This window comes from Myotis lucifugus, unplaced genomic scaffold, assembly GCF_000147115.1.
Source record: "Myotis lucifugus unplaced genomic scaffold, Myoluc2.0 scaffold_99, whole genome shotgun sequence".
Taxonomy (NCBI): Eukaryota; Metazoa; Chordata; class Mammalia; order Chiroptera; family Vespertilionidae; genus Myotis; species Myotis lucifugus.
This window is the reverse complement of record NW_005871147.1, coordinates 451,158-475,493: the sequence shown is the minus strand read 5'-3', so window position 1 is coordinate 475,493 and position 24,336 is coordinate 451,158. Positions and strand designations below refer to the sequence as shown.

The window sequence follows — 24,336 nt, the reverse complement described above, 5'->3', positions numbered from 1 at the left end:
AACTTTTTCAGAACTCTGGAATTGCTAAGTGATAAAGGCAAATTATGAAACAGTGTTTATCATATGATCCCATTTTTTGTTTGTGAAATAAGTGTATATGGTACAGATAAAACTCAGAATATATAGTATGTGAATAGTATTTCTCTCTGGCTAGAGGGAACACTATTATTTTGTTGTTGTTGGTTGTTTTTTTTTATTGATTTCAGAGAGAAAGGGAGATGGATAGTTAGAAACATCAATGATGAGAGAGAATTATTTATCAGCTGCCTCCTGCACACCCCCTACTAGGGATTGAGCCCGCAACCTGGGCACCGGAATCAAACCCGGAACCCTTCAGTCCACAGGCTAACACTCTATCCACTGAGCCAAACTAGGGGGACTGTCGCCAACCTTTCAGACCTCACCGACTACCAGTGGTCCACGGACCACCGGTTGGCAACCGCTGAGCTAGGGCATTATTTGTTTAATATTCCTAAATTTTCTATAGTGAATATGTATTCTGTGAAAAATAGCAAAAAATAAAATACAACAGTTTGGCAGTTTCTCAAAAAGTTAAATATAGCCCTAACCTGAGGTTTGGCTCAGTGGATAGAGCGTCGGCCTGCGGACTGAAGGGTCCCAGGTTCGATCGTGGTCAAGGGCATGTACCTTGGTTGTGGGCACATCCCCAGTAGGGAGTGTGCAGGAGGCAGCTGAATCCATGTTCTCTCTCATGGATGTTTCTAACTCTCTATCCCTCTCCCTTCCTCTCTGTAAAAAATCAAAATATATTTTATATATAAAAAAGTTAAATATAGAGTTTTCATATGACCCAGCAATACCATTTCTAGATATATACCCAACAGAATTAAAAACATATGTACACAAAAACTTGTACACGAGTGTTCATAGCAGCATGATTCATAATAGTTAAAAAGTGGAAACAACCCAGATGTTCTTCAGCTGATAAATGAATTTAAAAATGTGATATAGGCATGCAATAGAATATTATTTGGCAATAAAAATGAATGCAGTACCAATATATGCTATAACAAAAATGAACCTCAAAAATATTATGGTAGGTGAAGGAAGCCAGACACAAAATGCCACATATTATATGATAACTTTTGTGTGTAATGTCCAGAATAAGCAAGTCTGTAAAGAGAGAAAGTCTCTGATTGCCAGGGGCTGGAATATACTAAAAACCACTAAATTGTATACTTTAAAAGGGTGGATTTTATGGTATGTGAATTATAGCTCATAAAATAATGCTTAAGAAAAGTAAAATAGAATCTATTAGCTATAAGACACTAGAATTTAAAAGAATATTTTTAGGAAGTTATAGTCTAATTTTCACTGAGCTCTGATTATAGTTATGGATTTTAAAAGGGTAAGTTTTGGCAAAGAGATGGGAATTAGGAAATTATAAGTGACCATGTAGCTGTATCTCCACAGCCTTTTATTTTTTAAGTGAAATTTGGGGACATTTTAAACTAATATAGGAAACTATTTGCTTCTATTATTAGAGTTTGGCTTTATATTTTTAATTATTTGCACTACTTTTGGAATTTTATCCTTTTATAAAATGCTGTTATCTTTCTAATGGATTTCAGACAGTTTTAAATGAGAGTGTACATATATGCATGCTTATGTATTTTTCTTAAGTAAGCTGCCATCTCTAGATCTCATTTTATGATGTATAAGTGGTTTAGGTATGTTCTAGAATAATAAAAGCAGTATACATAGATCTCATTTCCACCTTTATGATTTCCTTTTCTCCTGTTCTCATTCCCACTCCTGGCCCTTATTTTCAAAAATACAAAATGGGTTTAGAGTATCATACCTTATTTTTAATTGATTCTTTCAGTATGTATTTATTGAACACCTACTGTGTTTTAAAGCACTGTGCTAAGTTAAAGATACAAACAGATAAAATGATACATCTTAGAGCTACTCTCAGAATAGTTATGGGGAAGGCATTTAACTCAGATAAGAGAGGTCAGGCAGGGCTTCTTTTTACCATCAATACAATTAGAAGGTTGATCTCTAAAACCAAGTCACATCTATTACACATTTTTAGAGAACTATTGAAAGTAGAACTCCTACTTGGCCCTTAGCACATCCCACAACTGCGTAAACACAGAAAAGCAATAAAGATTCGTCCCCAAGACAGGTGTATATAAGTCAAAAATCTTTTTTTAATTGGCATGAATACAATTAGTACAAGTGCAAAGACATTAGGTGAAAGTTTGGTTTCTACTTCCTTGACTGCTTAAGACCTTTTAAACCATCAGCTTTTAGAGGCTTTGCTTCCTTTAATATATGTATATATATATATAAAATCATGAACTTAAAGGAATTTCTGTTTTCATTGGTATTTTTAAAGAAACTTTGCCTTGCTTTTCCACAGGACTGGTATATACTGGTATGGCCATATTGGTTGTTAAATATTGAAATATGCCCTTGCTGATTGGTAAAGACCCGCCATAGTCTGGTCTCTCGCCCAGGAACTCCCAACTCTGCATCTCCCCACAATCCAACAATTACAAGGTTATCCCCAGGCATACAAGGAGGCCTTCAGGACCCTACTTCTTTACTACTTGTGCATCTATCCTGATTGCTAGTGCCCAGGCCATCCCCATTATTTAATAGTTTTTAATATTACCCTGACTTTCTGACTGTCCCATAAATCCTTACTGTTTCGACAGTTTGTGTTCTGCCAACTAGAGTATCAAATGGCTCTAGCTCACCTGTCATTGCTTATCTGCATAGAACCAAAATCAGAGTTTTATTATTTTCTGAATAAGCCAGAATACCATCATACTGTAATTCTAAGTTGATGTTTTTTGTCTTTATTTCTCTCAGTGCTGATGGTTTGGCCTAAGTTCTGTTTTCTTATTGTTCCTTCTAGTTCGCTTTGCACCTTATAGACCTCCAGATATCTCCCTGAAGCCCCTGCTCTTTGAAGTGCCCAGCATCACTACAGAGTCAGTGTTTGTTGGCCGGGACTGGGTTTTCCATGAAATAGATGCTCAACTTCAAAGTTCAAATGCCAGCGTGAACCAAGGAGTAGTGATTGTGGGAAACATTGGGTTCGGCAAAACCGCCATCATCTCCAGACTTGTGGCCCTCAGCTGCCATGGAACACGGATGAGACAGATTGCCTCAGACAGCCCACATGCCTCCCCCAAGCGTAAGTATTCCTCTTTAAAGAACTCTCTGCTTCATTGCTTTGAAATTTTTTTCTAACATATTTATATTGTCTCATATCCTTTTATTTTCTGACTAGAGGCCCAATGCACGAAATTTCATACAAGAGTAGGCCTTCCTTCCCCTGGCTGCCGGCACCAGCTTCCCTTTGGCACCCGGGACCTGGGCTCACCTCGCAGCCCTGGCTTTGTCCGGAAGGATGTCCAGTCTAATTAGCATATTACGCTTTTATTATTATAGATCTGCAAATCCTGATTTGTATGTGAGGACCATTAATTCAGAGTTGAGGGAAAGAATATAATACTCTGCTTACATTTAACCCACATATCCAACAGTCACCTCAGTGTGACTGGGGAGGGGAAAAAACTTTCAGAAAAATGTATGACTCTTCCCTACTGGCTAGTCTGTCCTTTGGAGAATGACTACAGCAATTGCCTGTAAGAGCTGTTTGCATCCATCACTGTCAGGTTTGCTCAGCCTGTGCCCAGGTCTCCTTGTTACATGCCAGCACAATCTGTTCATGGCCTTCATTTCCTTGCTGTTGATGTCAGTATTGCACTGCCTGGGCTTGAACGTCGTTGTGCCCTTGAAGGGTTTCTCCTGCTTCCTTGTGAGAAGATGCTAAGATCTCATATATATCCATACTTCTTTCACCCCAGGCAGAGCACAGCTTGGGATGATCACCACCAAGATCTTGTTTACTTATTTTTAGAATACTCATATGGTCACTAATGCCAGGTACTGCCCGACAGCTTAGTAAGTTTTAATTCATCCAATCCTATCAACTCAGTGAGATTGGTCCTGTTGTCTTCATTTCATATATAAGTGATTTGGGGCTCAGAGAGGCTAAACAAACCTCCCAGGTTTCATAGCCAGTAAATGGTGAAACTAGAATTTAACACCAAGCAGTCTGGTTTCAGAGGCCATTCTCTTACCCATTTTGCTCTCCTTTTTGGTAGAATTCACTCACTTCAGTAAAGGAGATAAAAGGAAATATTCTTCCTATACACACTGTATGTATAGTCTACCTGGTTTCTGTTAGTTATAAGAGAGAAAAAATGGAAAGAAACTATTGGTCTGCTAATGTAGCTCCGTCTAGTTCACCACAAATTTTCAAAACAGCAATCACTAGAAATGGTTTGTCTGAGATTATAGTCGTTACAGAGTCTAGCACAGTGCTGAAACTCAACAGGAATTCACTGAACACCCTCCAAACATCTTGGCTTCCTGTTGAAATTAATTAGCACTCTCATGTCATTAAGTAGGCAGATTGCCATAGGTAAATTTATGGATATCTAACATGTAGAAGAACAACTAGTACCTAGAAAGAAAACTGTTTGAATCAAGAGTCTGTTTACCAGGGTATGATAAGAATTTGTATGAAAGAATATTTTCTTAAGAGTAATGTCATGCTTAGTTTCTACATGGAACTTTCTGAGGTCAATTGGCATAGGTCATGTGGGAATCAAGAGCCCAGAGTTTGAGTCCCAACACTCAAATTGACTATATTTTATAACCTTGAGAATTTTACTTTAATTCATTAAACCTCAGTTTTCTCATTTGTAAAAGAGAAAGTGGGACTAGGTGATCTTTAAGATTTGTTCCTTTGCTAAAATTCTCTGATTCTAAGAATATATTCATGGTTAAAAGTAATTTTTCACACCTATTCCAGTATTTTCCTTTGTGTGCTTAAGTATCACACCAAACTACCTCTTATCTGAGTAAGCCAAGAGGTTAACTATTTGAGTGTGTCAGGCAGAAAAGCAGATAGCTAATAGTCTCTCTGACTCCTCTATCACTGTTTCAGATAACAGAGTGGTAGAATCATGCATGACGGGATAAATGCCAAAGGCAAGAAGAGCTGCTTTCTCAGAAAGCAAAGGTATCTGGGAGAGCAACAGTTAATAAAAAAACAGCCCCTGTGCTCCCGAAAGTAGAGATTCTTTCAAGGTGGTTCATTAAGTTATTCTCAACATCCATTGCCTTTATCTCCAGAGAAACTCTAAAAATAACGACCCTCTCATTCATAAGATAAATGTCCATATGTTGAAACTATAGATTTGGCCTCATAGTTAACTTTCAAACCTTGAAAAGGTGTCAAGGAGGATAAAATATGTGGTTATGTGTTTATCAGAATTATCCAGAGCCAGCAGTTGCTTTGAAAAAAATAATGTTTGTTGTAATATTTGATGTCCAAGCTACATTCTACCTCTACCATCTTAACCGAACCACTAGTCCTTAAGAAGAGTCAAGAATAGGTGACTGATAAAGTGCACGCTGTTTTTCAGCATTAATCTGTTACTGTATAAGCTGGCACTGAAATGTTGCTGGCAGTAGCAGAATAAGAATGATGTCTATATAGAGAGTTGGCTTAATTTTTTACAGAGTTTAATTTACATTAAGCTTAGATAAGTTTATTTGAAATCCCACCGGCTCGCCTAACCCTCAGTAAGTGATACCAGTGATGTAGTTGTAGTAATGAGAACAAGTGGAAAATTATTGGAGCCCCCACGTCCAACCTCCCATCTCTGCATCATCTGTCATTTTTCTTCTGGCCCTGCCTCCTCCGCACGGAGCAGCACTGCTGTAGAAGACCTGAGCAGTTTAGTCTGCAGTACTGCATAGCCTGGCTCTGCCTTCCCCCACAGACACTCAGCCCCCAGCCCGCCCCCTCCTTGTCATTTCCCTGGGAAGGTACAGAAAAGCTGTCAAGGCAGGCACTAGCCTGTCATCCTGCTTTCCACCTACACCCCTTCCCAAACCTGACTCCCCCATCAACCTCCCCCCCCCCACCATCATCATCCCACCCCTCCAACACACACACACAAAGAGCAAAAACATTTTGTGAAAATAGACCTGTTGTGTAAGTCAGGCATTATTGTATTAACTACAAGTATCCTCGATACAGTAGTTAGGGAAGCTCTAATACAAGTCTATATTTTCCTATCACTAAAAGTCACAGTGTTAGTTATTATTTGGATTTGACATTTGCCAACAGCTGCCAAGTCCCCCAAACAGCTGTTCAGTAAGTAACCACTACCCTCCCTACTCTGCTCATTTCAGAAGTCTGTTTTGCCAGTCTGCTGTGCACACTGGCTTCATTAACTTTCATTTCTACTGTTTTCTGAATACCAACAGAAAGGAAAGACACACAGACAAAAAATAAGGCATATTTAAAAGGAAATAACTAGAAAACAGAAGATATTCATACAGTAACTACCCACAAAATCAAATACCAGAAAAATGGGAGTGTGGTGAGGAGAGGGAATGAACAACAGAAATGATACAGTGACAGTCACTGAACTTGACCTCAGCTGACACTTTTCTTCAAGCATTTTTTCACTGTCATCTCCCACAGCTACCCTCCTACAATTGCTCAGAACTCTGTCTAGTGACCAGGGAATTTACTCTACCAGTTGAAGGGAAAATAGCTCAGTTAGTTGCACTGGTAAGGAGTTGAATGAGGACTATCTTCCCTTACTCCTCCTCCTTTACCTTTTGACCATCAATTAACATCTACTCATTCTGCACATTTCATATAAATAGAATTATACAACATATGGTCTTTTGTAACTGGCTTCTCTGAGTAAGTGTGATATTTTCAAGGGTTATCTATATTGTAGCATAGATCCGTATCTCATTTGTTTTTATTGTCAACTACTTTGGTACCCTTTATATATATATATATATATATATATATATATATATATATATATATATTTTAATGATTTTTTACAGAGAGGAAGGGAGAGGGATAGAGAGTTAGAAACATCGATGAGAGAGAAACATCGATCAGCTGCCTCCTCACACACCCCACTGGGTATGTGCCTACAACCAAGGTACATGCCCTTGACCGGAATCGAACCTGGGACCCTTGCATCCGCAGGCCGACACTCTATCCACTGAGCCAAACCGGTTAGGGCTTTGGTACCCATTTTTAAAAGTATGATCTGCATTCATAAATATATTTTGTACTTTTTAGTGGTAGGTAAGACATTTTCTAAATTAAATGAACAAATTGAATTGTTAAAAAAAACAGCTATATTAAGTTATAATTCACATACCATACAATTCACCCATTTAAATTGTTCAATTCAGTGTTTTGTAGTCATAGTCACAGAGTTGTACAACAGTCATTATAATCTAATATTAGAACATTTTCATCTCCCCCCCCCCCCAGCCCGAAAGAAATCCTATGCCCTTTAGTAGTCAATCTCCAGTCTCCCCTTAACTCCCTACCTTCACTCCCCCAGTAACCACTAATTTACTTTTTGTCCCTATAGACTCTGTTTTCTGGGCATTTCATATAAATAGAATTATACAACATATAGCCTTTTGTAACTGGCTTCTTCTCTGTGTGTAATATTTTCAAGGGTTATCCATATTGTAGCATAGATCAGTATCTCATTTGTTTTTATTGTCAAGAAATAGTCCAGTGTATGGATATACTACATTTTAACCATTCATCAGTTGGTGGACATTTGGGTTGTTTCCACTTTTTAGCTGTTATGAGTATATGTGTACAAGTTTTTGCATGGACCTCTGTTTTTATTTCTCTTGGGTATATACCTAGGAATAGAATTGCTGGATCATACAACAAATGAAATTTAACCAGTCTTTATTTAGTTCAGAGTTTTATGATTGTCTGATGCAAACATCTCATCTTTTTAATCCAGATGTGGATGCCAACAGAGAGCTGCCACTCACACAACCACCTTCAGCCCACTCATCCATTACCAGTGGAAGCTGCCCAGGAACTCCAGAAATGCGCAGGCGGCAGGAGGAGGCTATGCGGAGACTAGCCTCACAGGTACAATAGGATTCCCAGTTTGTGGGCATGCTAGTTCCCTTTTAACATCAAGGGAGCTAAGGTAGGGAAACCCTAGGCAAAGTGAACAGAAATATGTACAGGTATACCATGAGAACATGGAGAAAAGTGTATTTTTCTTTGCTGTTCCTAGAAGAAATATTTTATTATTACAGAACCAAAACTTTAGAGTTGGAAAGGAATGGGTAGGTAAGGAAATTGAGACTCAAAGAAGTTATATGATCAACTTCAGAATTGAACTGATACAAATGCCAGTCATTGTGTAAATTAAATTTTTATATCCTAATTCCAGATATTCAAAAGGTGCCTTTTCTTTGAGATTAGCTTAATTCCATCACAGATTATTCATTTGAAGTAGGAAATGATCTTTGGAGAGTGAAGGCCTTTGACTTTTAAACAAGCCTGAAAAATTTGCTGCCACTCAGCCATTTGATTAGGGCCTTTAATGAGGATTCTGCTTAGTTTTATCATTTCTTATGTACAGTATTAAGTCAAAAGCTTTTTATACCCAAGGCTATACTGACCTCCAATCTTTTCTTTTGTCTATATGACCTACAAACATCCCCTTTTCTTTCTTCCCTCACAGAAGTAATTTAAAATTCACTTACTGTCTTTAAAAAAGTAATACGATTTTGGTCAGATCCTGTATATTTTGGATAGAATTGTTTTAATAACTAATAAAATACTGTATACCAACTCTGCAAGTTTAGGGATTTAACATAAACACTTGAGATGGAAAAATTGATAATATACAAAAGACATAACTGAAAATGAAATTTCAACAAGTAATTGTAAGAAACAAGAATTCACCAAGGAGAAAGGTTTTACCTGCCTGATTTATTGAGTGTGGACTCATTCTGAACCATTTCCAGGAAGTTGGAATAATAGTGACTGAGTATGGGTGTCCCTGATGACTTCCTCAAAGCTCTAGGGAGTGTTCTAACATCCATCACTGAACACTGATACAATGACAGACTGAAGAAAAAAACTACATTCCCAGATTTGTTTCCTATTTCTACATGTAAGGAAAATTGTAGATAATGTCAATAGATAATTTGCAGGAAGTACCAAATGTTTTTGACAGAATTGTATGTACATATACATACTATGTAACTATTTTAAAATGTCTAATAAACCTATTTTGGACCACAGTGAAAATTTTATGAAGATGTTGAATGATTTTCTTCCTGAATTCTGCAAAGGAATCAAGATTTTATATTTGAAATGCCAAAGAAATGTTTAAAATTAAAAGAGAAGTAGCTGTAGAAGGGGCACCATTAGTAATGTTATTTAACCTTTGTTAGATAAAACCTCATTCAGCCTAAGAGTACAGATGGTTTTTAATGAAAGCAGCAAAAGAACCCTCTCCCTAAATTTCAGAATTTTTATCTTCAAACTTATCTCATTACTTTAGGTAAAGGGTAAGTTAACAGCTGATTTGCTCAGCTGTGTTTTGCTTTTTGAGCTGTGGAATCAATTGAAGTAAAATATGGTGAAAGTTCATATTGATTCAGAGGTTTGATGTTTGCTTTTTATAAAGTGGAGATTTGTATCCATGTGGACATAATCACTGACATTCACTTCATTGAGGGGACAAATTAATTGCTGCCTAGTTTTCTTTTTGGGTTCCTTACTTAAGCAATGAGCAGTCTACCTGAAGAAAAGAGTGGAGATTTTTTTAGTACAATTTCTCATTTCCAATTCCATATCATTGCTTCATTCACAAGCAATTCCTGTCTTCAGCTTTATATGTCTAGTAACATTTTCTGTATTGTTCAAACTTTGAATGCTTAATGAGAGGGATTTCAGGTATTAAAGTGACATTTCCAGCATTTGTTAAGGAATTGGGATGACCATACCTACAGATTAGGAATCCGTTCAAAGCAGAACACTTTAATGGGTAATTCTGTTCCTGAGATGATTGAAGAGCTGGAATCACAATAGTACATTTATGAGTGCTCTTGGGGCAAATTTCAAATGCCTGTAGGCACAAAGCCAGTGGCTGAAAAAGAGACTATATAGAACCTTGATGATGACCATAATGATGATGGAGAGGAAGAGAAGGAGGAAGGCAATGATGATGGAGACAACTATGCATACTGTGTGCTGAACACCATGCCAGGTGCCTTCCATATATTCAAGCTGAATCTCCCCTGCCAATTTCATGTATCTACACAATCTTATCACTTTGTGGGTACTACTGAACCATCAGAATGGTCTAGATTAAAACCACCCTCTGCACTTGACCTTGAGGCAAAGAGCTCTGCAAATTCAAACAGAAATTCAGAGCTTAAAACTCCAGGTTCCAGCCAGCCAGCCCACACCCTGGGTGATATTAAGACTCTCTTTTTTTAATCTTTATTGTTCAAAGTATTACATATGTCCCCTTTTTTCGCCCATTGACCCTTTCTAGCCCACCCCTCCCCCCTCCCCAGGCCTTCACTACCCTATTGTCTTTGTCCATGGGTTATGCATATACTAGAGGCCTGGTGCATTGATTCGTGCACTGGTGGGGGGCATGGCCTGCAGGGATCAGCCTGCTGTAGGAGCGCCGCTCATCCTGGTCAGCTGAGCAGGACTCCCACTGTGAGAGCGCACTGGCCACCAGGGGGCAGCTCCTGCGTTTAGCGTCTGCCCCCTGGTGGTCAGTGCACGTTATAGCGACTGGTCAACCGGTCATTCTGGTCATTTCGCCGATCGGTCACTGGGCTTTTATATATAGAGATGCATTCAAGTTCTTTGGATGATCTCTTTCTTCCCCACACCCCCTGCCTTCCCTCTGAGATTTGACAGTCTGTTCCATACTTTTTTTTGTCTCTGAATCTATTTTGTTCCTTAGATTTCACATATGAGTGAGATCATACGATACTTGTCTGTCTCTGACTGGCTTATTTCACTTAGCATAATACTCTCCAGGTCCCTCCATGAAGACTCATACATTTTCTAAGTTCTTTGAATTTAAGACCTGCATCTAACAAAAAAATCTCACCCCTTTCCTTCTTCCTCTTACCTAATTTTTTTCTTTTTCCTTTTTATATATATACTATAAATATATATATACATATATATAGAGAGAGAGGGGAGGGTGGGGGAGGAAGGGAGAGGGATATAGAGTTGGAAACATCCATGAGAATAAAACCATGAATTGGCTGCCTCCTGCACACCCCTTACTGGGGATTGAGCCCACAACCCAGGCATGTGCCTCGACCTGGAATCAAACCATGACCTCCTAGTTCATGGGCCGACATTCAACCACTGAGCACCAGCCAGGCCTGTTATCTAATTTTGATTTTCTTGTCTAGAGGTGCTCAGAAAATATGTAATGATAATTCTTAAAACTGAATTATTTTATTTTTATAAGGCTGTTTATAGCATAACTATAATTTAAAATATGATGACATAAACAAATGTGTTTGGTGAGACTGACATATGGTTTTTCTCTGAATATCTTATTCCTAATACTTTGTTATAAAATCAGACTCCTATACTGCTCTATGCTGAATAAATATTAGAGAGATTAATGTAAATATTTATTGTCAGGCTTGCTTCCTATTTCTTATAATCCAGAGGGAAAACTCATTTGTATTTATAAATATTAATTGATATATAATTATGATATATGTATACAGCAGCGGTTCTCAACCTGTGGGTCGCGACCCCTTCGGCGGTCAAACGACCCTTTCACAGGGGTCGCCTAAGACCATCCTGCATATGAGATATTTACATTACGATAACAGTAGCAACATTACAGTTATGAAGTAGCAACGAAAATAATTTTATGGTTGGGTCACAACATGAGGAACTGTATTTAAAGGGCCAGAAGGTTGAGAACCACTGGTATACAGTAAAAGTATGTTATCAAATTTCTGATCTTAGATAAATCAAGCAGTTTCTTAGTAGCTTTGTGGTTTTTTTTGTTGTTGGTTTTTTGTGTGTTTTTTTTGCTTTTTCTTTTTTAATATATTTTTATTGATTTCAGAGAGAAAGGTAGAGGGAGAGAGGGATAAAAACATCAATGATGAGAGAGAATCATTGATCGGCTGCCTCCTGCACGCCCCACACTGGGGATCGACCTGGTTCATAGCTCGATGCTCAACCACTGAGCCACGCTAGCCAGGCTGAGTTAGCAGCTTTTATTTTTATGAAAAAGTTGAGGGATAGGGAAACAAAAAACCATGTTAAGGAAGATAATAATCGTGGCTGTTGCTCTTGCTTCTGGTAAACCTGTCTGCATTCTCATCTTTCTTTTGTAGGTAGTTGCCTATCATTATTGCCAAGCAGATAATGCCTACACCTGCCTGGTGCCAGAATTTGTCCACAATGTTGCTGCCCTGCTCTGCCGCTCCCCTCAGCTGGCGGCCTATCGGGAGCAGCTTCTTCGGGAGCCTCACCTACAGAGCATGCTGAGCCTTCGGTCCTGTGTTCAGGACCCCATGGCCTCTTTCCGGAGGGGTGTCCTGGAGCCCCTGGAGAATCTCCACAAAGGTACAGATGAGATGCAAAGAAAATGAAAGGTGGAGGCTTTGGAGCCCGAGTTTACCTGCAGTATGTTACAGAAATGATTTTTTTTATCACATTGCCAAAATTAAATGTTCCATAGCTGATGTCCCACAGAATACAGTTAACAGATAAAAGATTTTACTTGAAAAATAAAAATTCCTATAGGAAGTGCCACTTCCTCCTTTCCTTATAAATATTCTCATTATCATTTCCAAATGCATCTTTCTTGTGGTAAAGATAGTAGAACTTCCAGTCCTTCCTGTGAAGTTCAAATAAATCAGTAAAATCATCGCTCCAACTCAGTGTTGTGGAGTTTCCACTATTAGAAATCTCCAGTCTTTATGCTTGATACTTTTTATTACTCTACAGTTCAGGTAAAAGGAAATGGCATCCATGGTTGCACAACTCTATATATATACTAAAAATAACTTAATTGACCACTAAAAGGCATAAAGATATTTTTTTAAGTCGGGGAAGGGGTGAAATGGAATCCTCCCTCTCATGCCTCTGCCTTCCTCCTCTTTTCCTCGGCATTTCTAGTGTTGATTATGGCGTAAGTGCAACGTCTCCTCCTTTACCCATCTCTGCCCTATCCCCACCCCATCCCCTTAACAATGTTTTGTCAATTCTGGAAGCCAAAGAAAAAGATTTGAGAAAGCATGAGATTCCTCAGCAATCCTGTTTATTCCTGGGAGAATTATTTACCTTTCTTGAGAGTTTTGGAGATACTCATAAGAAAGAACAAGTGATTATAATTTCTGTTCTCCTGGCTACCATCTTCAGCTATTTCAGCCTTTGTGCTATTTACTCAACTATCAAAATTTCTCTTCTCCACTCTGATGATCTCTGAATATCTCTATACCTATTAGCTTTACCAGACCCTAGGCTTGTTTAAATCTTGAAATTTCTCCACAAATATATTTAATTATTTTTTGTACATTGAAGTTTCTCAGCCACCAATATGAAGTGAAAGATCATACTAATATGTTATCACAACTAAAAGGAAGGTAATTCACATGTAATATGCAGATTGTCTGAACAAAAATGTTGTCTAATATGAGCCGCCTTTTCACTTTTGATAAGTTCTGTACAATATACAACAATGAAATATCATGCACTGGGATTCACTTCTGACTTTGGTACTTGCTACCATCTCATCTCATGCTGTTTCTATAATTCTTATTTCTCTTGGGTACCTAAGTAGAGTCTTACAATGGGACTAGTAAGGAAGAAGTTCAAGTATTTGTTAAGTATACATGTGAGGGCAGTGAGGAATCCCTGGCGAATATATATATTTTTTCAAGGGATTAAAAACAAGGATTAAATGGTTTAGGAAACCTTTCCAAAGACTTGTCAGCTAAAAAAAAAAAAAACAAAGACTTGTCAGCTAGAACAGTGGTTCCTAAGAACCAGTCCATTTGAGGTTTTCATTAGTCCATAGCAAAATAAGAAAATAGAAGCAGCCTACTTGAAACCAGTATGGTTTTGTGGACTAATGTCACCCCCATAGATTCCATTTTTAAAAAAAAAAAAAGAAAAGAGTCCGGCTGGGGGTGGCTCAGTGGTTGAGTATCAACCTATGAAGCAGGAGGTCACGGTTCGATTCCCGGTCAGGGCACATGCCCGGGTTGTGGGCTCAATCCCCAGTAGGGAGCATGCAGGAGGCAGCTGATCAATGATTTTCTCTTATCATTGATATTTATTTTTTTAATATATTTTTATTGACTTCAGAGAGGAAGGGAGAGAGAGAGAGAAACATCAATGATGAGAGAGTATCACTGATTGGCTGCCTCCTGCACGTCCCCCACTGGAGATTGAGCCTGCAACCCAGGCATGTCCCCTTGACCAGAATCGAACCTGGGACCCTTCAGTCCACAGGCTGACGCTCTATCCACTGAGCCAAACCAGCTAGGGCTTATCATTGATATTTTTATCTCTCTCTCTCTCCCTCTCCCTTCCTCTTTAAAATCAATAAAAATATATTTTAAAAAAAGAAAAGAAACACCTATAAATATAGATGTAGTTTTGCATATGCATATATGTAAAGTTTAGATAGATTATGTCTCTTTTACTTCTTTAATGTTAAAATATTGTTTTATTCTATGAAATAATGGTGATAGTGGATAGTAGCTGTACTTTAAATGTTCTTACATTTAAATATATAAGTAGTAATTTTTAAATTTTTCATTTGTCTGTAAAATCTTTTAAAAGCTACTGAGTTAGAGTATGTTTTTAATAACCTACAAAGGTTTGAAAATGAACATGTAGGAACATTCTTATAAAGCTAGTTGCATTTGAAAGACACAGTCTGAAGATCCTCAAAGTTTTACCTCTAAGTTGATAATTGAAAAACTTCATCATTTAGCAAAGAAAAGAAATTTAGGAATAGTTCTCAGTGTTTTGCAATATTAGTATCATTTGGAAATTCTTTGCCTTTGTTTATCTGAATCCTAAATAATATATTTTTAGATAAACATGCCATCCTTATTTCTTAACAGGGGAAATATTTTGACACCTAATAGCACCTGTATTCATAGGTGACTTCTAAGTAACTCCTTCAAAAGAAGAGAAGCTCAAAAAAAAAAAGTCAAGATTTAGAATAATATAATTATCTTAAGTAAGGCACTTATTTCTTTTTTTTAAGAAATGATATATTGTTTACTCATGGGATGAATAAAATTTAATTTTATTAGGCACTGAATTGTTTTGCTCATTAAAACATCTACATCATAATTTAACGCAAGTTCTTGATCTTTATGCTCGAGAATGTGTTTGAAATGTTTTTCCCAAAGAAAATCTCAACAAGTGCATTATCATCAGACCTTTTTCTCCACTTGAAAATCATGGCTTTCTTGTGAAGGAGCCTGGTGAAGTTAAAGGAAGTGTAATTGAAGCAGTGGAGACAGTGGTGTTGCTGGTAAATTTTTAACAACCAGCTGCAGGAGGAGAGCTTGTAACAATTGCCAGTTTCCATTGTGTAAATAAATATTCCCACCTTGCCTATTCTAGGGTGCCAGTTCTTGAAAATATTACAGTGTATTCTCCTGAAGCAGTCAGGATGGCTCCAGTGCACCACTGGGTGGGGTCAGGTGATGGTGCTCAGTAACAAGGGATAGGTCTATTATATCTGCCCAGCAGAATGCAACTAGAAAATTCCTCTATGGAAATTAAAGACACAATTACACTTAAGAGAGCCAATGTCCTCAAAGTCAAGAACATAAAAGCCCCCAGTTTTGCAGGTAAATCCCAATTAGTGCCAAGCAACTCCACTCTTCCTTAATGCTTTGGACTCCCCAAAGGAATAATGTGCTTTCTTGGTACTACATCACATAGGATCCTAGTTCATTTCTCGTCCTAAAATGTCACCAGATAAAAGTAATAGTAAAAACTTTTCATAATTTGAAAACTGACTTTTAGTACTTAGGATATTGAAATTAAATTCCTTTATATAAAGCTTGTACTTTAGGGGGGAAATATAAAGTCTTATTAATCATGCAGAAAATTGTACATCTTTTCAAATGTGAAACTAAAATATGTAGACTTTCATTTGGTCTTGACTCTTTTAAAGGCTAACATTTGTACTAAAATGTTGATTCAACTTGGGAATTTTTAAATTGTACAGTGTAGTAAATCAATAAGCATTTAATGAGAGTAGAAGCCTGAAATTTTACCAAGCCTTCTTATACAGCCTAGCCCTAAGGATAAACTGATTTTGTCAATTTAAGATAGAATAGAGTTCAGAAGGGAACTGAACACAAGCATGGCATACTTCATGTGACTTATCCCCTGGGAAGATCACGGAAGAGTCTAATCCCACTGAAGCTATTTTAGGGATAGTCTGGGAGGCTGCTAGTTCTGTAAGAGTTTGTGATCCAACCTGCCTAGTTAAAATCTGTCTATTGGTTGGGATTCCTTTTCTCTGTTTCCCCATCCCTTCCTTCTCACTACACATGCACATGTAGTCCTTTATACTGCTTTGGACTTCAAATTAAACCTCCTTTTTTTTAATTCCCAAAGGAACATGAATTACCATGTGCAGATTGTCATAAATATAATGCTCAGCCTGTCTCACATCTGATAACATGGGGGAAATGATGATGATGATACATATATTTAATATATATGTGACAAAAGCTTTTATACCTGATGGAAACAAAATGAATTCACTACATGAATTATTCTGTCTTTATAGTAAATTATGTACTCTGAGCACTCAGTAAACAAACGAAAAACCTTTTTTTAGTATTTTTTGCCCCAACCAGATATCTAATCAAAGACCCATAAAGAACTCACTTATCCACTTGGTAATTATTAAGTAATTTGTTTCTTTCTACCTCAGAGAGAAAAATTCCAGATGAAGATTTCATCATCTTAATTGATGGATTAAATGAAGCAGAATTTCACAAACCGGATTATGGGGATACAATTGTATCATTTCTGAGTAAAATGATTGGAAAATTTCCTTCCTGGCTCAAACTAATTGTAACAGTTAGGACCAGTTTACAGGTATGTGTTTGCTTTGGAACATAAATTATTTCCCTTAGAGAGTGCTTAAACTGAAAAAGTTCTAGGTCCTTTTCCTTTAGTGATGAGGTTTACTAAACCTCTAACATGTCCTAGAGCCCTAGCAAGGATAATCCCCTAAGAGCCTATTCTGAGAGTAAGACATACGATTTAGAGAGCACATTCTCTGTATATGACTCTCTTAGCTCCGATTCTCATTCCTATTGCTCTGGGTAAGTTTTGATAAAGTGTCCTTCAAAATAGCATGAAAAGAAAGTGTCCATTTTTCTAGACATTGTCCTGAGGACAAACAGCAATGCAAATAGAGTTCCTAACACTCTAATTTACTGCTTGACTTTTGTTTTATATTTTTTATCATTTAATGCCATGCTAAAGTTGGTACAATCTAGAGTCAGATTTTCTAGTTCCTCCCTCTGCTTCTACTTGAACAAATTTTCTATAGCATGATGGTGGGCTTCTATATGCCTTCCTCTAAGAACTATTGGCAATATTAAGGTTTGAGGTTAAATTTACTACAACTACGGGATAAGGTTTATTTTTAATTACCTTCCCTGCTCATTCACTGATCACTTAATGGCCCGGACGAAGGACTAGGAATGTGGAACTGAGCCTGTAAAAACATACGGTCGAAGGATAAATGACCCCACCTTCTCCGCCATTCTCATTGTAGCTGAGTTGGTATCTCTCATTCTTTACTTATTTACACTTGTTTGCAACAGGGTTTCTCAACATTTTTCCCCTAACAAGCTGTCTTTTTTATAAACATTAAAATATTTTTTTAATATATTTTATTGATTTTTTACAGAGAGGAAGAGAGAGGGATAGAGAGTTAGAAACATCGATGAGAGAGAAACATCGATCAGCTGCCTCCTGCACACCCCCTACTGGGGATGTGCCCGCAACCAAGGTACATGCCCTTGACTCGGAATCGAACCTGGGACCCTTCAGTCTGCAGGCCGATGCTCTATCCACTGAGCCAACCCGGTTAGAGCAAACATTAAAATATTTTGATGAACACTAAAATCTTATATATTATACACCTATCGCAGATCCTCGAATAACATTTTGTTCAGTGTTGTTTCACTATAACACTGATGAGATGCCATATGAACTTAACTCTTTTTTGTATCAATTAGCATATGATAAAATTGGTTTCGTTATATGTTGTTTCACGTAAAGCTATAGAACCTATTGATGAAGTTAAGTGAGGATTTACTGTATTTTGATGCAACCCCCTCATAACAATTGCTAATGTACAGAAAGTGGTCTTGCTTCCCTCCTTTCTCCCCTCCCAGGCACTTAGTATCATCCCTGTATATTAACCAATTAGCTTTACTGCCCTCTTTCAAAAAGTATACTTCTAATCCTGGCTACCACCTTGTAGATATTTGTTATTAATCTCAAAGTAATTTGAATTAAAGGCTGTGAATGAATCAACATAAATGCTCTTTACAAATAAAAATTATATAATCTACCATTAGCGGTCAGTAGCTTCATTGTTAAAGATGAAGGATGAATAAAAGAAACTTCTAGGAACACTCATCTCTGATTAATTTTATTAAATCTATGCTTAGGAAATGTTATCCTCATTTATGTTTTTATATAATGCCATGTGTAATCTCAAAAGACTTTTTAAGTATAACTTTCATCTTTCAGCTATGCCAAAGAACAGGAAAAGTATTATGCATATTAATCTACAAAGTCCAAATTTCAGTGTCGTTATAGACTTCCCAGATACTTCATTCACTTCAACCAAGAATTTTAAAAAATTATTTTCATTCAGCTCTGAGAGTGAAATAATTTATAGGTGTTAAACAATGAACCCTTGTATTGATCATTCATTATTTCTACATTTCTTAAGTTCTTCAGGTGTGTCAGCCATTTGCTAAGAGCTAAGGATACAACAATGAACAAGACAGACAATTTCCCTGCCCTCATAAAGCATATGTTCTATTGAGGAACACAAACAATAAACAAGTAAAAAATTATATATACATATATTAAAATTATAGGTAGTATTAGTGCTACAAAGACAAAATAGGATAAAGGGATAAATGGGGGTGATAGGACAGATAGGAAAGGCCTCTTCAAGGAGCCTTGTAGAGTGATGAGATCTGATTTACCTTTTTAAAAGATTTCTTTGGCTGCTGGCTGTGTAGATAATAGAATGTAGGGGATCAAGAATGGGAGCAGAAATACGGGTGAAAGATGATGGTGACTTGGATTAAAGTGATGATGACGGAGACCCTGTAAAGTCATATTTGGACAACATTTTGAAGAATCAAAAGGATTTTATGGGTTAAATGTGGATGTGAGCAAGAGAGAAGATTCGGGCGTGAATCATGGGGTTTTGGTGAGCAACTGGGTAAATGCTGGAAAGGAAAAAGATCATAGATACCTCCTACAGTTTGGTTGTAGGGTTTGTGATAATACCATTTATTGACATGGGAAGGTTTTGTGGAGGGGGCAAAATTCAGCAGTTCTGATTTAGTCACATTAGGTTTGTGTATGAAACATCTAAGTGTAAATGCTTAGTAGACAGAAATAAAAGAGGAGAGCTCAAGGGAGATGACTAAGCTGGAAATACTACAAAGTTAGGCATTATCTGCATAGAGATGATAATTTAGAACTATGGAACCAAAACTGTCTTAGGGAGTGAGTGGCTGGATAAAAGAATGGAGACCTGAGCCCGGGAGGACTGAGAAATGAAGAAGGAACCAGCAAAAAGTCCTGGGTAGGAGTTGCCAGTGTGCTAAGAGGAAAGTTAAGGGAACATGCTATAGGGTAGCAAGCTGCAGAAGTGACTCAAGGAGAAAGGTGTGATCCTCTGTGTCAAATACTGCTGCGGAGAGATTGAGGAAGATGAAAACTGCAGCTTGATTGTTGGATTTGGCAAGGTGACGATTACTGATAACCTTAACCATTTCAGTCAGGTGATGGTGTGGAAACCTTATTGCAACAAATGGAGGAGAGAATGGAAAAGGAAGAATTAGATACAGTACATAGAGAAAACTTTTATGTGAAATTTTACTAAAAAATGCGAACTGAGCCCTAACCGGTTTGGCTCAGTGGATAGAGCGTCGGCCTGCAGACTGAAGGGTCCCAGGTTCGATTCCGGTCAAGGGCATGTACCTTGGTTGTGGGCATATCCCCAGTAGGGAGGGTGCAGGAGGCAGCTGATCGATGTTTCTCTCTCATTGATGCTTCTAACTCTCTATTCCTATCCCTTCCTCTCTGTAAAAAATCAATAAAAATATTTTTTTTTTAATGGGAACTGAGATATAGCTGAGGGGAGGAATTATGGGTTCTGTGTGATCCAATAGTAGAGAAGAAATTGATGGCAGGAAAGAGAGTGGTTACTTACAGGAGCAAAGTCTGTAATCAGATGTCAAAAGATGAAATCCAAAATATGAGTCACCACAAAGCCCTATCACCTCTCCCCAATATAATGTCCAAGCTAATCACCAAGGCACCACACTTTCTACTATTAGAAATATTCCTTTGGGCTAAGGCATCTTCAAAAGGTCTGTATTAAAATGCATCATTTTATTTGGAAGGTTGGAAAGCCACGTTTTTATATGGCGTTGAGTCCTTGTGCATTTCTTACTTTGACATTATGCCATAGTTTATACTGAGGAGGAAAAAAAGTTATATGGTACTCCATTTTCTGTTTATTTTAAAGTGTTATTTAGAATATTGACCGTTAAATCACTCCTAAAGTATCCTTTATGAAGAACCATAAAATTATCGTAAGTCTCAATATTAGGAAGAATGTTCCTCCTGTGCAACTAATTTGTTTTAATCTATGCGTACTAATACTTGATTATGTTTTCTTTAGCCACTCAGAAGTTCAAAATAATTTTTTAACCCCATAGTTTATCATAAGAATTAGGGGAAACTGAAGGTCTTTCTGTCTATCTCTCTCCATCTGTTTTAGGAAATTACCAAGCTGCTGCCTTTCCATAGGATTTTTTTGGATCGACTAGAAGAGAATGAAGCCATAGACCAGGACCTGCAGGCTTACATCCTGCACCGGATACACAGCAGCTCAGAAATCCAGAATAACATTTCACTTAATGGCAAAATGGACAATACTACATTTGGCAAACTCAGTTCTCATCTCAAGACCCTCAGTCAAGGGTCCTATTTATACCTGAAACTCACATTTGACCTCATAGAGAAAGGCTATCTAGTGTTAAAGAGCTCTAGCTACAAAGTAGTTCCTGTTTCGCTCTCTGAGGTTTATTTGCTCCAGTGCAATATGAAGTTCCCAACCCAGTCTTCCTTTGACCGGGTGATGCCTCTCCTGAATGTGGCAGTGGCCTCTCTCCACCCACTGACTGATGAACATATCTTCCAGGCCATCAATGCTGGTAGCATTGAAGGCACACTGGAATGGGAGGACTTTCAGCAGAGAATGGAGAACCTCTCCATGTTTCTAATCAAGCGCAGAGACATGACTCGTATGTTTGTACATCCTTCTTTTCGAGAATGGCTTATCTGGAGAGAAGAAGGAGAGAAAACCAAATTTCTCTGTGATCCCAGGTAAGCCATAGATCTGTAATAAGCAATTCTGAACCTATTTTGTTTTTACTGCAGGGAGCATGGGTATTGAAAGCAATGAGAAGTGTTCTCCATTGAACATTTCACATAAAGGAAATATCTCTGTTTCTTCTCAAGACAAGGCTATAGTGAGATTAATTTATTTTCTCACATTGTTATTTCCTTGAGATTCAAAATCTGCATAGATATGCAGAATGCTCCTGTACATTCCTGTATTTTTCCTAAATAATATTCTGGGTTCTTACTGGTGATCCCAGGCTATAATTAATTTTGCCATTTAACAGACTTCTTCAGTGTTCTTCAGATATGAAGAAAGAATTGATATATTATCCATCTCTTTGACTTAGAGCAGAATCGCTTTAAAATTGCGATTGCCCTTTTAAAAGCCATACCATTGTTAAAAGTCACCAATGACTAATCTCATTAAAGCCCAGCCAGTACTAAAATTTACACTGGAAAATTGAATCTTAAATCTCATAGCTGAAAAAGACTGGTGACCAACTAAAGAGATCATTTGGTTTAGCCACTTTACCTTTAGATAAATAAGGTGCCATTATTCCCATCTATAATAATAAAAGCATAATATGCTAATTAGACCGGACAGCCAAACAACCTTCCAGACGAAGCTGCAGCAGCAGGGGCCGAGGCAGAGGCTGTTAGGGGCAATCAGGCAGGCAGGCAGAGGGGTTAGGGTAATCAGGCAATCAGGCAGGCGAGCGGTTAGGAGCCAGCGGTCCTGGATCCCCCGAGGGGTCCTGGATTGCGAGAGGGTGCAGGCCGGGCTGAGGGACGCCACCCCTCCCACCCCCGTGCACAAATTTATTAAAACTCTAGTTTTACTATAAAAGGCCTTAAAAATTCTGAATCACTTGTCCAACATCAAGTTAATAGGTGGGAGAAAGGAGGAGGGACTAGAAGAGGGGTGGCAAATACATGGTATGTACCACCACTCCCGTCTTTCAGCCATGGCAGACAGCACTGATTCACCCCAGCATTCTTTCCTGATGGACTTGACCCTGACTTAAAAATCTTCCTCAGCTCAACAAACCAGACTACATATGAAACTGTTTCCCATTCTCTTGGGTAGAACTAGATCTCTATCTTCCTAGGGGTGTGTTCTTTCTACTTCTCCACATTACCTTTTTTCAAAGAATTATTCCTTTAATTAAGTTGGTGTTTTCAAAAGCAGGTCTACTCCTGATTTCCTGGAAACAAAGAAGACACCAACAACATAGGTGGCAAATGCAGAGTTTATTCTGGCTCAAAAAGATCGGCCAAATTTGACTGAGGTTTTATTACTCTCTTGGCATGTTCGTCACCCGGCCTTATTAGAGACAACTGCTTGTGGGCATGCTGCTCAGCCCACTTCAGGCTGATTCATTAGAAAATTAGTTCCAGGCTCTGATGATGATATCAAGCCAGACAGTAGATTTCCTGGTATTTACTCTCAAAGGGAAACTTAAACAAACTAGTGGAAAGAACATGAACTTTTGAGTCAGATTACCTGCTTAGAAATCTCACCTCTTCTAGGAACTGTGACCTTTGGAAAGTTACATGTTTCTGATATAGTTTTCTTATTTACATAAAAGGGATAATAATTCCTAAAGTTGTTGAGAATTAAGTGAGATGTAGTAAGTATAATGCCTAGACTAGTACATAGTACATACAGAGTGTTTAGGAAATGTCCTTTTTCCTTCCTTCTCTTTGCAGTAATGGACCCTTCAGGTCCACTTTAACTCAATCCTAAGATTAATTGGATAGGTAGCAACAGTCTTCTGCTATTAGCATTTTGGGGCACAAGATTTAAATAAACAAACAAAAATTGTATGATATTCCCAAGAGGATTTTATTATAAACCCCACGAGTACTGCTGAGTACTGCTACTGATGCTTAACACATAAGAGTTGGCAACGCCGAAACCGGTTTGGCTCAGTGGATAGAGCGTCTGCCTGCGGACTGAAAGGTCCCAGGTTCGATTCCGGTCAAGGGCATGTACTTGGGCTGCGGGCACATCCCCAGTAGGAGGTGTGCAGGAGGCAGCTGATCGGTGTTTCTCTCTCATCGATGTTTCTGACTCTCTATCTCTCTCCTTTCCTCTCTGTAAAAAATCAATAAAATATATTTAAAAAAAAAAAAAGAGTTGGCAACCACATATTTAAGAAAAAGAGACCAATCTAGAATTGGTCTCTTTGACTTATAAACACTTTGAAATCAGTTTCCAGAGAAACTTTGCTAGTTGATCTGCTCTTTCATTCTGAAACATCTCAGAGGATTGAAAGCTGAGGTTCACAGTAGCCAGACTACCACAGAATTAGCAGTGTCCTTACAACAAATGAAACCTTCAAGGGCTCCCAAAGGAGAAAAGGTGGTATTTATGTAGCCATATCATGGTTTTACAGTCTTACCTTCTCAACATTGTTTATTAACTAGGAGCATTTCAGCAACAGGCTGATACACTGAGACAAGAAGAGCAAACACTTCTAACTTCAAATGCTGTGTATAGGCACACCTGAGAGATATTGCAGGCTCGGTTTCAGACCACCACAATAAAGCAAGTCATAATCTTTCTGTTGGTGAAGGGTCTTTCCTTTAATTTGTTAAAAAAAAAAAACAACAACGTAGCATCAGTGGAGCTCAATAACATGAAACACAATAAAACGAGGTGTACCTGTAGTCTGTTGCCTGGTGATTGAATAACGCTCGGGGCTGCTGAGGGATCATCATATATCACT

General features: G+C 38.0%; 1 protein-coding gene across 1 annotated transcript in view; it reads left to right on the top strand.

The window, feature by feature from the left end:
* Window positions 1–24,336, top strand: part of TANC2 (tetratricopeptide repeat, ankyrin repeat and coiled-coil containing 2) — a 250,044-nt gene that overhangs the window by 173,476 nt on the left and 52,232 nt on the right. Inside the window, exons 10-14 of the mRNA XM_014458693.2 lie at window positions 2,891–3,172; window positions 7,866–7,999; window positions 12,271–12,502; window positions 16,857–17,023; window positions 20,979–21,586. Coding sequence (XP_014314179.1) covers window positions 2,891–3,172; window positions 7,866–7,999; window positions 12,271–12,502; window positions 16,857–17,023; window positions 20,979–21,586 — 1,423 coding nt within the window. The remainder of the gene's footprint in view (window positions 1–2,890; window positions 3,173–7,865; window positions 8,000–12,270; window positions 12,503–16,856; window positions 17,024–20,978; window positions 21,587–24,336) is intronic.